The sequence below is a fragment of the Onychomys torridus genome, chromosome 4 (assembly GCF_903995425.1).
Source record: "Onychomys torridus chromosome 4, mOncTor1.1, whole genome shotgun sequence".
Taxonomy (NCBI): Eukaryota; Metazoa; Chordata; class Mammalia; order Rodentia; family Cricetidae; genus Onychomys; species Onychomys torridus.
The window spans coordinates 138,081,772-138,095,444 of NC_050446.1; the positions used below are offsets into that span (position 1 = coordinate 138,081,772).

General features: G+C 52.5%; 1 protein-coding gene across 13 annotated transcripts in view; it reads right to left on the reverse strand.

Moving 5' to 3' along the window:
- Positions 1–13,673, reverse strand: part of Epb41l1 (erythrocyte membrane protein band 4.1 like 1) — a 127,581-nt gene that overhangs the window by 20,209 nt on the left and 93,699 nt on the right. For 4 of the 13 annotated variants that reach the window (XM_036184389.1, XM_036184395.1, XM_036184391.1 and 1 more), the window contains 5 exons: positions 11,906–11,941; positions 9,489–9,671; positions 6,248–6,346; positions 677–2,554; positions 87–197 (listed from right to left, as the gene is read on the reverse strand). In XM_036184389.1, the coding sequence (XP_036040282.1) occupies positions 87–197; positions 677–2,554; positions 6,248–6,346; positions 9,489–9,671; positions 11,906–11,941 (2,307 nt within the window). The remainder of the gene's footprint in view (positions 1–86; positions 198–676; positions 2,555–6,247; positions 6,347–9,488; positions 9,672–11,905; positions 11,942–13,673) is intronic. The other 9 variants (XM_036184399.1, XM_036184397.1, XM_036184396.1 and 6 more) reach the window with 6 other exon arrangements.

A 13,673-nucleotide genomic window follows, 5' to 3' on the forward strand; every position in this document is an offset into this window, starting at 1 on the left:
CGAGAGCAGGTGGGAATCTAGGGAATGATGCATCCCAGCCGGATGAAGATGACCAAGTCATCAAGGCACAGTGGGGCTGTAGAGACCTGAGGGCCCGGAGGGCTGGCGAATCTCAGGCGCCCCCCCTTCCCAGGGGTGTTTGGTGCTAAGCGGCTGAAGAAGCTCTTCTCTTCCCTGCCCGCATCTCCGGATTTGTTCTGGATTAGAGAAGACAGTTAGTCTTAAGGAGGCAGAAAGAAACTGGAAGCAAAGTGGAGGAAACCTCTGGACTGCCAGCTTCCACAAGGCAGGGTGCCAGGGATGGGAGAGGATGAAGAAAGATCGCTGGATAAGCCAAGCAAGATAGGGAGGACCCTAGCCGTGAGATGAGCAAGGCAAAGCAAGTATGTGGTTTGCTGCTGCTGGTGGCACCTTCTCTGTGGCCACTGTGTGACCCTCTGGATGTAAGGTCACACCAAAGGTTGGGGTTGTCTAACAAGCTAACAAGGACTAAGCAGATGGCCCCATCTTTCAGCCTGGGCTATCTCAGGATCACGTAGGAGAAGACCTTCTAGGGATGAACAAGCAGCAGCATTATTGCAGGAATGACGAGGGGCCACCGAAACATGCCTCTAAGAAGCTACATAGCATGCACTCAGCTTCCACAAATGGGGGCTTGGTGGGGGTGGGGGCTCACGTGGCCAGTTACCCCGGTAGCTTCCTCCAGCGTGGTTTCACAGCCTGAATCAGGGGACACGAGCTCTGGTTCTGTGCATCTTTCCTGGTGGGAGGTAGTAGAGGTGCCCTCCCCATAGTGCGGGGTAGCCAGAGGCATGACAGAAGAGTGTGTAACTTTGGGGCTGGCCAAGTCCCCAGGGGGCTGGAGTTGGCCAAAGCCCAAGTCTAGGGGCCTATTTCGTGGATGTTCTACCTGCCCTGGGGCAGCCTCTGGAGGCAGCTCACGTGGAAGGGCCCTCAATTCACCCTGACTGGCTCGGCAAGTCTCAGCTCCGTGGGTCTCGAACATCCGGATTTTGTTAGCCACTGAGGTCTTGCTAATATCTTCCTGGGAATCCCCTTGGTCCCCAGCCCGGAGCGAAGTCTCCTTTTGCTTTTCTGAAGGGAACACAAACCCCAAGAGTGCAGGACCCTCAGCTCCTTCAGGGACAGCTCTGGGTTTCTTGCTGGCAACTGGGGGTGCCTTGCGTTCACCTCGTGTGTCCTTGGGCACGGGGCTCTCTTCAGGAAGATAGGTGTGTTTGAGAATTATGGGGACCTGATCTCCAAAGGGATCCCCGAACTCCAAAGGCTTCCCTGGCCAAGGAGAGACTGGGCTTTGAGAAGTGTCCTCCATAGCTGCTGGCAAGGGGGTGACAGCATCCCTGTCCTCTGTCCTGGCTGCCTGAGTGGAAATTGCCCTCTTTTCTTTGGGCAGAAGGCCACCTTGGTTTGGCCTGACTGGCTTCCTAACATGAGGAGGAATGGTCCTCAGAAGGGCACAGGCCTGGGCATCTAGGTGCACCCCTCCTCCTCCACCAGGGGGCTGCTTCTTCCATCCTGCTGGGGGACTTTCCTCAGTCTTTCCCATCCCATCTATACTCATGGCGGCCTCCTCATCTTCAGCTGCCCTGGCCATTGGGTAGGTCAACTCTCCTTCCAGCCTTTGCTGCGTTTCTTCCCAGTCTGCAAAAGTCTGTCCAGCAGCTCCTGGCAGGTCACCAGGCCTCCCATGGTCCCTAGGGGACCGGGCTTCTCCCTGTGAGGGAGTCACAGGGGTTTCATCTTGATTCCGGCTGGAACCTGGGGCAGAACCCCTTGGGGCTGAGGACTTCAGCTCCCAGCGCTCTGTGTACTCCTCTGCCAGCTCCAGCCAGGGCCCATCTCCAGGAGGGGCATCCGGGTGCTCTTCTCTGTCCTCTGACGGCAGGGGCAGAATTTGGTCTTCGGAGTCTTTCTCGCCGTAGTTTAGATAGAAGCTCCTCTCTGCAAAGGAGGTGTCAGTCTCGTCGCTGGAGTCAGCCCTGGCTTCTGCCTGGGCAGGATCCAACAGGAAGGACTGGAGTCCTCCCTTGTCTGATGCAGGAGAGAGGACTTCTTCTGGTTCTGGCCCGGCTCCCGGTGCTGTAGGCCTCTGCCAAGTCTGGAGCCCCTCCAGCCCCTTGCTCAGCTCTACTGGGCTCTCCAGCTGACCCTCTGAGATGCGGCGGTTCCGGATCTTGAGCTCGGAGCCCTCGAGAAGATTGTCTGGTGATGTGCAGCCTGCAGCCCGGGCAGCCTCTCTGTGGCCTCCCTTGATGCACAGGCCTTCCTCTCTCATTGTCTCAAAGACCTCTGGACTTGCAACCATCTCCCCTTGCTGTTGAGTGCTTGCTCTTCTGGTTCCCACTGTTTCTTCCGTGGCCACTTCAACTTTGAACTTGTCCACCAGAATGTCTACCTTGGAGAGTCTGCCATCAGCAAGGATCTCAGCGAGGCCCGCCTCACTTTCTTCCCGTTGTGTGGTGGCCACTGTTAGGAGGCCAAGTTCTTCTGGCCTAGTGTATACTCTCTCTATAAATACCCAATGCTCTGAGCCCTGTGTTTCAATTGGAGCAAGAAGAGTAAACATGAGACAGCAGGCACTTGAAGGGATGGCCTCTTCCCTCTACATGAAGGGACCAATCGACCACCAAAGGGGTTGTCACTGGGACTGTGAGTCCTAGGAACTGGCCAGGGACAGAAAGGGATGACAAAGGCCATCATCATCATCCAAGTTCTTTTTCCCATTAAGATCCCCAATACACTGGCTGACCCTCTTCAATCACTGTTTCCATCCACATACAGTGGGAATGGGACCTTGTGCCTCCCCAGGAACCATGGGAAATGGGAGATCCATAGGGGGGCCAGGCCTCTTCCTCTTGTAACTGAATATTTCTCACTGTCAGCAGGGAAGGCACTCACATCACAAGGACTCTCTGGATGTTGAGCCCAAAGCGCTCCAAAGATACCCAGTGTCATCTCCTTCCGGGGACACTGAGGTCAAGAGAAGGCCAATGACTTGGTTGCAGCCACTGCTTGTTGATGGAAGAGCCAGGAAAAGAATGGCTGCTTTTTGATGCCTGAGCTCTTGACTAACTTAACTCATAGCCTTGAAACACGGGTGCCAACTGGGGTCTGATGCCAAGCTGAGGGAGAACAGTGGGCTGGATTTCACAGGCTCCAGCCTACAAGGGCTTCTGGGAAGGAAACAGATCAACAGCAATGATACCAAACAGCCAGGTCAGCACTTGCAGAAGCAATGGCTTAAACAGCCTGAACGTTCTGGGGTTCAGTCTAAAAGAAGTGATTTTAAGACCAGTCCTTGGATAATTCTAACAAAAACTCATGGAAAGAATAGAAAAGAACTGACCAGATCATACCACAAAAGAAAAAGATCATCAACATGATCATGGAGCCAAAGGGACTGGTGTGACGCTATCAAATGTCACAGAATAGCCCTCTACCTGTCCCCAGCAGCTTAGAGGTAATGATGGGTTTCCCAAATCATTAGCAAAACCATAAGACCATTTGGGTTTTAGTCTTGGGACCACAGAATACTTTCTCCCCACAAAATCTCACCGCAAGTCCATCTAATAAGTGCATAATGCAAACGCTGAACAGCCTGGGAAGCTGCAGTCCTGCATGGCCCCATAGCCTTAAGGTGCTGCCTTCCTTTGAAGTACAGGCTTCACGGTGCAGACATGGAAATCAGCTCCCTGGGGAGGAAAGCAACTCAACCACCTAGTCACAGAGTCTAGAACCCAAGTCCTGATTCTGAGTGAGTTCTCTAAAGTTTAACCTTCCCACCCTACCAAGACTGCCTCCATGACAGGGGTGTCTGACTCTCCAGAAGCAGGAGACCAGAGGCTTACATGATCTTGGGCTCCTTTTCAGGTTGTGACTTGGTGATGAGTCTGCCACATGGGTAAGATTTGAAGGAGCTGGAAGGATCAGGGGAACTCTGCAAACCCTTCTTCCCGGGTCAGGCAACCTGACCTCATTAACAAAGTCTTGCCAGTAGGAAAGAGATCAAGGGGGCGGGGGAGAGCCAGACACAGGCTGGTACAGCTTTCTGAGATGTTGTTTTAGGTGTCTGCTCCTGAACCCTCAGAGGGACGTGTTCTGCTGGACTGCAGAGGTAAGGATCTTTCTCATCTCCTTGGGAAGCAAGTCTGGCCAGCTGCTTCCATTTCTGCTTCTAAAATTATCAGCCTAGTGAGGATGGTCAAAGTTGGCCAAAGAGGCCCCTTCTGGAATATTCCCTCTCCGATCCTATCTAGCAAATAGGCTAGATGAGCAATAGTGTGTGGGGGTGGAAGCTGGCACAGACCGGAAAGATTCTAGAGGCAGAGAAGGGAAACACATGGTAATGTTTAGTTATTAGATGCCAGGCAGTACCAGCCCTCATCTGCATAATTAACTTTACTCCAATTGGCAACTTTGTTTCAGAAGGGGAAATCAAGGCTCCAAATGAGGAGATTTGCAGATCACACAGTCCTGGTGAGGGAAGAAACAAGGGCTCTATTGCTAAAAAGCAACAGTTAAGGATATGGGGGGAGGGCAGGATTGCTGACACCAGTGTGCTGGGGAAGCACATCTGGCCCTAGCCACAAGAAGAGGCACCGTTAGTGTATGCGCAGATAGGTTAGCCCTCACGCTATTCTCTCCCGAGCCCCTGGTTCTTCAGTGTCTCCTGCCATCTGATGGCGCTGCCTCTGCTCCAGCCCCAGGAGTGGGAGAAGGGGACAGCTCTGCTTCCTGCCAAACAAGAAGAAACTCCAGAGGGTGGCTCCCCTGACTCTTGGCTCTTTAGGCCCCACCTGGAACTCTGCATTACATTTGGGGTCAGAGGGGGTCCAGGAATGAGGCTCTCTAGAACCCACATCCTGGGAGAAGCCGTTGGGAGAGCTGCAGAGGGAAGGCGTGCAGTCTCCCGAAGGGTGTCCTCAGGGAGGCGCAGAGCAGGTCTGTGGCCGTGATGAGGCAAGAGGAAGCTCACAGGCAGCTGAGCAGAAGGGCGGACTTTGGTCACCACGAATTTGTCCAGCCAGAACAGCATGGAAAGACCTCGTAGAGGGAGACTAAGATGGAGGGAGAGGGAGGGGAAGGGAACAGGAAGGTAGGAATGAATGATGGAATGAACAAATGATCCTGTTGATGACTAGATAAAACAGGCTGCTTTTAAGGACAGGGAGGCTGATGTGACAGGTCACTGATAAAAGGTGCTCTTGGCTCTCTCCCCATACGGGCACCGTCCTTGTTTCTAAAAGCCTCTCCAGACACTAGGACATCACCATGTCCCCAGCTCCGTGATGTTGTTGACTCCTCTCTCACTGCCTTCACGAGAGAACACGGTAGGTTTGCGTCCAGTGTTCCATGGAGGAAGACTTCAGGGAGAGCTTGGTTTGTATTCTCCTTGTTGGGCACTCGCCCCTCTCCCTTCTACGTTCACAACATACTGACAGCAGCTACACAGTTTTCTCTGTAGAGGGAAAAAAAAGGTCTACGCCCTCCCAAGCCACACCAGTGGATGGGGTAGAGGCTACAAGACGGATGTGTCCCAAGTCCGCTGACTCCTAACTCAACAGGCTACGTAATCCCAGCGTAGTGAGGGGGATGTGGGGATTCCATCCCTAGCATCCACACGGGGCCACGGGAAACCCCAAGAACCCTTGACCTGCTGTTCTTCTGGTCCCAGAAACAATGTCCTCCTCACTTAGAAGGATGTTTTTGGGAGGAAGATAATCTATGTTTGCCTGACTGGTGACTCAGACCGATGTCCCAGATGGATTTAGATAGATGGAAGCCAGGTAAAGATGTAATACCATGTCCTAACTAGCCACCCATAGACTACAATTAGGTTTCTAAACAGAGCCAAGATGTCAGGGCAGGACACACTCAAGGGCCAAGACACTGAAGCTTGGAGTTACAGCCTGCCTCCAGAGAGGATCATCTCTTTGCCCCTTTTGAGACAGAGGCAACCAGTTCTGTCTTCTGGGTATAGCTGCAACCACGTCCTTCCTGGTAAGTAACCGATGAGGGAGGGGCTGGCCCTTCATGGATCCCTGGGATGGGGACACTTGCCATTTATAAAATGAGACAACATGGGCCACCCCTGCTCTCTTCTCCATGGCAGAGTCTGGCCTATTCCCCTTACCCTAGGGAAAGGGTTTCCTTAAGATCCCGGAGGGTGGACAGGGATGGGCTGGAGGCCCAGGAGGAAGGGATGTGGGGCAGTGCAGACAGTAACCTCAGGAGATGCTGCGAGGCTTTTCTGAGTGAACACCTCCAAGCCTGCTGCTCTTCCAGGTACCAAGTCCTGCTGAGAAGTGTCCTGGGTCCTCTGGGCCTGCAGGGGAGGCCCAGGGCCGGAGAAGAGGGAGAGGAGAAAAGAAAAGAGAAATGAGACAGAGAGAGAGAGAGAGAGAGAGAGAGAGAGAGAGAGAGAGAGAGAGCAGGAGAGACACATAAAGTTTGTAAATAGTTCAGCTTTGTAGGCCCCACACTGTTATGTTAGTTCATGGATTCTGTCCAGAAGGAGCCACTCTGAGGGAGAAGACAGAAGGACAGCTGTGGTCGACGGCAAGGCAGTTCTGTGGCTTTTCCAGTCTCTCGTGCTCACTAACACTCAAGGGAGTCTGGAATCCCACCATTTACTCTGACTGCAAGCCTGCCCCAGGTGTCATGGGCTTAGGCCATGATGAACCTGTAGCTGAGGTCACAGTCATATCTTTTAAATGTCCTTGAGAAGCTGAGGAGACGCCACAATTAGTATAGTTCTTGTATAGACATGAGGATCTGGGGTCAGATCCCCAGCAGCTGTGAAAACAGAACCCCAGCTGTTGCAGCTTAAGTCTGTAGCCCCAGCTTGGGGGAGGTGGAGACAGGCGGATCCCTGGAGCTCACAGACCAGCTGGCCTAGCTGAGTCAGTGAGTGGCTTTATCTCAAAAAGTAAAGTGGAGGACCCATATGGAGAAAGGAGAGACTCTCAAAAGTTGTCCCCTGACCTCCACACACACAACACACAGACACACTGCATACACAAATAATAAAACCATAATTAAAAAAACAGAGAATGACTGGGGAAGTTAGCCCATGTCAATCTCTGGCCTCCACATGAATGCACACACATACATGTGTAATGCACATGTGTACACACCCACATGAACACATATACAACTACACCACCCCATACACAATTGTCTTTCAAACTAAAACCTTTGCCCAATGGGAATTGTCCAAGTCCCTGCTGCTTTCTCTTTGGCTTGGGAGGGACCCAACAAGCTTTGAGACAGCTCTGGGAGTTCTGGGTGGTGTGTCCTCGAAGAGTCCTCCAGAGAGCCATACCAGGCCAGGGATTCTAGTCACCTTTAGCAGTGGTCCCACAACTATCAACACTTCCTAGAGGACAATGAACTTCCATCTTCTTGTTTTAGTTAGCCTTGCCAATGACCTCCCAATGGAATGACATTCTGGCCCCCTTCAGATGGCCTATGCAAGGAGGCTCACAGAGGTGGCCTTACTCACCCAAGGGCAGCATCAAGTCCTTTTCTATAGCTCCTCCCCATTTTGCAAATCTTCAAGAACCCATAAATTCCAAGGGGCATAAAGGACAGTTCTAAATGGTTCATAACTCCAACAGGGGCTCCTGTACTTCCCAGGAGTGGTGACCAGTTTTCAGGGCTAAGGAGGTGATGGCTGGAACAAGCTCCATCTTTACTTAGGTCCCTCTGCCTGCAGCTCCAGTTATGGCCAGCAGGCGGGGCACACTCCCAATTCCAGGCCCTAGCACTCATCTATCGCTCCTTTCTCTGCTGACATCTCACCCTTTGGGTAGCTTCTACATCACGCTTCAGCTGCAGTCAGGCGAGACCTGACTCACCTCAGGACTGTTAGAAGTCACACTGGTCAAGTCTTTCCCTAGGGAATGAGGGGTCGAGAGGAGAGTGCAGTGTACCAGCTCACTACATGACAACCACGGTCCAGTCTGAGGTCTCAGTTATGCTGGGTTCACAGAAGCCCTCAGAGGCCTGTCCAACCTACAGCCTGGGGGCCATGTGCATCCTGGAGAACTACAAAAGCTGATCAATACAAGTGCAGATAACAATGTTGTGTCTCATGTTTACATTTGCCCCCTCTGCTAGCAGGCGCAGAGCTCTGTCTTCTCTCCAGGGAATCAGCCTTCAAGGCTCCCAAAGCATCCCTAACTGTGTGACTTTGGCAGCCATGGAATTCCAACTGTGTAAAGAGTTTACACTTCACAAGGAAAACCCTCTGCTATCTGGTGGACTCAGACCATATTCAATTAACACTCTACACATTAACTCATGGCTGCTTCACCAGTGTCCAAAGCACTAGAGAGAACACATGTACACAACTGACTCTATATCTGATCTTGCCTCGAGTCCGCTGTGAATGAAAGACAAACTCAATGATGGCGAACAGAACAAGCAGCGCTATCATGCTGACTCATTCTTTGTCTCTCTGGGTCTCAGTAAAAGGAGGTCTTTGAACAGAGAGAGTTCCCGGGGTCCGTCCGGCTTTGATTTGGAGATCTGCAAGGCTGAGTCCTGGGACTCCGTAAGGAACACCAAATAGCTCGTACCAGACAGCATGGTGGTCATGTGGTCCCTCTCCAAGCATTATCCCATCTGACCTTTACAACATCCCTATAAACATCTCCACCTAACAGGGCCTCAGGGAGATGAAGTAACAAGGCCAGAGCCCTCCAGCTGACAGGTAATAGAACCAGGAGTCTAAGTTTAGACCACAATCAATCTGGTGACCAGTGAGCAGCAGCTCGAGAGAGAAACTGGGGTAAATCCTGCCAAGATTCAGCAATTGCTAAAAATAATAGCTTGAGAGTATAAACACAGGATTTCCCCAAATCATGTCTTTTTCAGTTGAGAAAATACTCCTAGATTTCCACCCTGGAGGGCAGGACACATGGGGTCTTTTTGGGAAAGCCTCGGGAGCAGTCTGGTTTGTACAGAGGAGTCACCACTTTGGTGAGCTGAGAATCCTTCCAGCAGGTACCATGTCTCCCTGTACGTCACATGCTCCAAAGGGGCTGGCCCTGGGTAGGCTTCCAGGATTCTTAAAGTTGGCTATGCAAGAGACTTGACTCGGACACTTGTTTCAAAGGCTGGTTCCAGGGCTCTCCTGGGAAACGGCTGCTTCTGTGGGTCCCACATGGGGTCCCTGAGCCTGCGTTTCTAACAAACACACTTGCCCTATTTTTTTTTTTTCTTGCTTGATTGAAGGGGGACTACACCAAGCTACCAGGAATTTTGGAGTTGTTCATGTTTTAAGATGGTCCCTAGGACCCAGCAGTTAGTGGATTTGACCTTCTCTCCCCTCAACCCCTGGCCCAAGACAGAATAGGCACATATCTGTGTGGAGGATGAACGTGAATGTATACTTACCCCCTACCCCTACCCTGTGCCCCTTTACCCAAGATCTCTATTGAGGGCTTCGGCAGGATACCCACCTCACTGGCTTTCTCAGGGGTGCCCTTGGGGGAGGGGGAGGCGGGCGACGAGGGCAGCCTGCGCTCCCGCTCCCGATCTCGCTCCCGGTGGATGAGTTTGCTGTTGGGTTCCTTCAGGGCCCTCTTGAGCTCATTGATGCTGGCCTGGTGCTTCAGTAGGACATCCTCTGGCTTGTCCAAGAACTAGGCATGAGAGAAGAGGGCAAAGGTGTAAGATAAACGGCATGGAGCAGGTGAAGAAGGCACACCCACCATCCCATCCTGACACTGTCACCCTCATAATAACCCAAGGAGCCAAGGGAGCAAGGACGATGGACTCCAAGAGATGCACTGGCCAGGGTCATGGGGCATCTGGATGACAAAGAGGACAGTCTAGTGAAGTCACCTCCTCTTCTCCCCTGCCCACCTTACCCTGGAATATTCAACTCCACTCAACCCTCAAGTCTGGGTGAGTTCCCGTTGTGCTCTGAGCCCAGATGGAGTCAGACACACAGATGACTTTCCTGTTTATGATCCAGGCACAGCAGGCAGCATCTACCAAGGTGAGAAGTCCCTGGTGTGTTCACTGAGCTGTACAGGCTCGCTGGCTGGATTCCCAGAACCCCCTTGAATCCTGGCTCCTACCTCTCCTTAAGACTTGGACCACTGTACTTGATAGTATGTTTGGTCTAGGCTCTCCAGAGCCCCCATCCAACTGGTCAGGCTCCGTAGAGGCCTGGGATAAAGATATGCCTAAGCTGGGTTGTCCAGAAAAATGGGCCCTGTTCCCTTTCTTGGAGCCAGGGAAAGACAATTTGCAGCCTTCTCTGCCATGGGCCACTGCCTTCTCCATCACAGAAGCTCCCAGATGCCTTCTGAGTCCTGACTCTAAAAGTAGATAGAGTCATATGCCATCAGCAAGACCAGGATGCTGGGGTGGAAGTGAAACTCGTGTGGGAAAAGACGTTAGAAAGAAGGGCGAAGGGATGAGCTTCAAGGCCTGGCAGGAGAATGAGTCAGGTAGAGCTGCATCCCAGGTGTGTGGCTCACTAATCTATGACGCGTGAATCCATGCCAGTGTTGTAGATAGAGGGAGCGGTCTGCTTGGGCCCAGTGACGAGGAGCCACAGAGAACTGCCGGTGCTGGTCACCGACCTGCTTCTGGGAAAAAGAGTGGGCTGGCGGCCCAAGGATTATCTGCAAGGCTCTTTGAGGAGAACTCCCTGGAAGATAAGCTAGCCCCTGGACAGGGCTAGACTCTTCCCCTGGGCTCATCCCTGGCATCTAGGAATCACTGTAGTGCTCCTAAAATTTCTCAAGAAGAAAGCCAACCCCACCGAGCCTTCTGCTTTCTCCCCGGACACCAGATTGGACCTCAGGCCTTCCCTCCCAGGCTAAGCTGTCCACAGACTGTGTCTATCTGAGAGGTCAAGTGCGTGTGCATAGGCAGTGAGAACAGGTTTCAATGGTGAGTGGATCTTCACCCAAGATGATCCCAAATGGCCTGCTGGCCCTGTGGTGAATTGTGCTCCCAGAAGCTGGAGAGTGTTTGGGTCCTGGGGTCCCTATAGGTTAAAGGCCTTGGAGAAACTAAGGGATGAGTGTCAAGGCTTAGCACAAAAATGAGGCAGGTATGGCTGGAGTCACAGGTAGTAGTCTGTATGTGTGGATGGGATCAGGGTCCAAGGAGCCTTTCTAAGACCCAAAGTCAGCAGCAGAGCTGGGCTAAAGCCCAGATCTCAGGATGCCACAGCTGGGCCCTGACTGTGGTCTGCTCTCAGCAGCCTAAGAACGGCCTGCATCTCTAGAGAGACCTGGATATTGTGAGAGGGAAGAAGTGGGCGTGGGAGGCAGAAGTTGACGTCATCATTGACTAGGAAGATGAGAGAAGAGAAGGAGAGGAGGTGTCCAGGGAGGCAGTGGGGCTGGAGCAGATGCATACCTGCACTGAGGGCTCCTCCTTCCCCACCCAGGCCCCACCCCCACATCTGGTTGTCAAGAGATATAAAGAACACAGATGAGATGTAGGTGTGGCCAAACAGTGCTAGTGGGGAGGAGATGAAGCTCAGGAAGGGGAGGGAGGGAGGGAGTGGAAAGAGGAGCTAAATGGAAACACACAAGTGGAACTGGGAGGGGGGGATGGGGGGGAGGGGGGGATGGGGAGGCAAGCATAGATCACCAGGCCCAGCAAAGAGTGTCACTGGGTGGAGGGCGGGCACATGGATGGGTCTAGAATCTGTCCTGGGAGCTGGACATGAGCTTAATGGGAAGGGCAGGGACCAGAAAGGAAGACAATGGAAGAGAGGGTGTGGAAGGCGGGCAGAAATGACGCTGAAGCCGGGGTGGTGCCAGGGACGTGATCTGGGGACAGCGTGAGATGGTGATGAATGAACTGGGGATCTGAATGGCTATCAAGGGAGGGACGGTCCATGCAGTACCTCCTGCTTGTGTCTTGGCGTGGTTTCCTGCTCCGGCTGGTAGGATAAGGCAGGAGGGAAAGGAACCAGCAGGGTCAGTAGAATACACAGGTTAGAGACATCGAAACCAGCCTGGTCCAGCTAGGGTAGCCCTGTGCACTCACACCCAATCCCACCATACAGTGCGGGCCAGGAAAGCTGCTAAGGTAATAGGTAATGGAGGTAGTCAGAAGAAGGTGTGGGGTAGAAGCAGGGAGCTATCCCAGGAAGGCAAAGGAGAGGACGGGCCTAGAGTCCAAGTGGGTAGAGCCACATTCACGGGTTGGTGTGTATCCGTGTCCGTGGCTTCCCGCTGCTTGTAACAGTGAGGATGTGATTAGGGGCCTGTGTTCACACTGCAGAACTACATGGCAGAAAAGGACTGTGTAGCAAAGCCAAGGAAGCCACGCCTGGCCTGTGTGAGGCAAGCCTGTGCATGTGAACATGCTATCATCATGACTATTCATGAGTCTAAGGCTGGGGTGTGGAGGTGTGGAAGTGAATGTTGGGCTTTGTGTGCCTGCAGGAGCATGTACACACACACAGACACACACACACACACACAGACACACACACACACACACACACACACACACACACACACACACACACACACACACACACACACACACACACACACACACACACACACACAGACACACACACACAGACACACGCACACACACACACGCACACACACACATACAGACACACACACATACACACACATACACACAGACACACACAGACACACACACACACAGACACACACACACAGACACACACACACAGACACACACACACACACACACACACACACACACAGACACACACACACAGACACACACAGACACACACACACACAGACACACACACACAGACACACACACACACAGACACACACACACACACAGACACACACACACAGACACACACAGACACACACACACACAGACACACACACACACAGACACACACACACACAGACACACACACACACACACACACACACAGACACACACACACAGACACACACACACACAGACATACACACACAGACACACACACACACACAGACACACACACACACAGAGACACACACACACAGACACACACACACAGACACACACACACACAGACACACACACACACAGACACACACACACAGACACAGACATACACACACAGACATACACACACAGACACATACAGACAGACACACACAGACACACACACAGACACACACACACAGACAGACACACACACAGACACACACACACAGACATACACACACACACATACAGACACACACACACACACACAGACATACACACACAGACACACACACACACACAGAGACACACACACAGACATACACACACACACAGACACACACACACACACACACACACACACACACACACACACACACACTCTGGGGATGCGTATGTCCAGAGTCAGGGTGGGGCTGCAGAAAGGACACACTTACACTTCATACTGGGGCCTTTGGTGACCTGGTCATGCTCAGGAGAGGAGAAGAGACATGGAGCCAGACCCCAATTAAAGGGGATACAAGGAGTAAGTGAAGGGGAGGGGGCTGAGTTTCCCAGGAGGTAAACACCTGCAACCCAGGGAAGCTGGGCAAAAAGGGGGCTGCATGCCAACTTCCAACCCCAACCCTACTCTGCATGTCCAGGTGTGGAGTGCTGCCCAAGGCCAAGGTCCTGTTCATGGTGTGTCCCACAGCAGG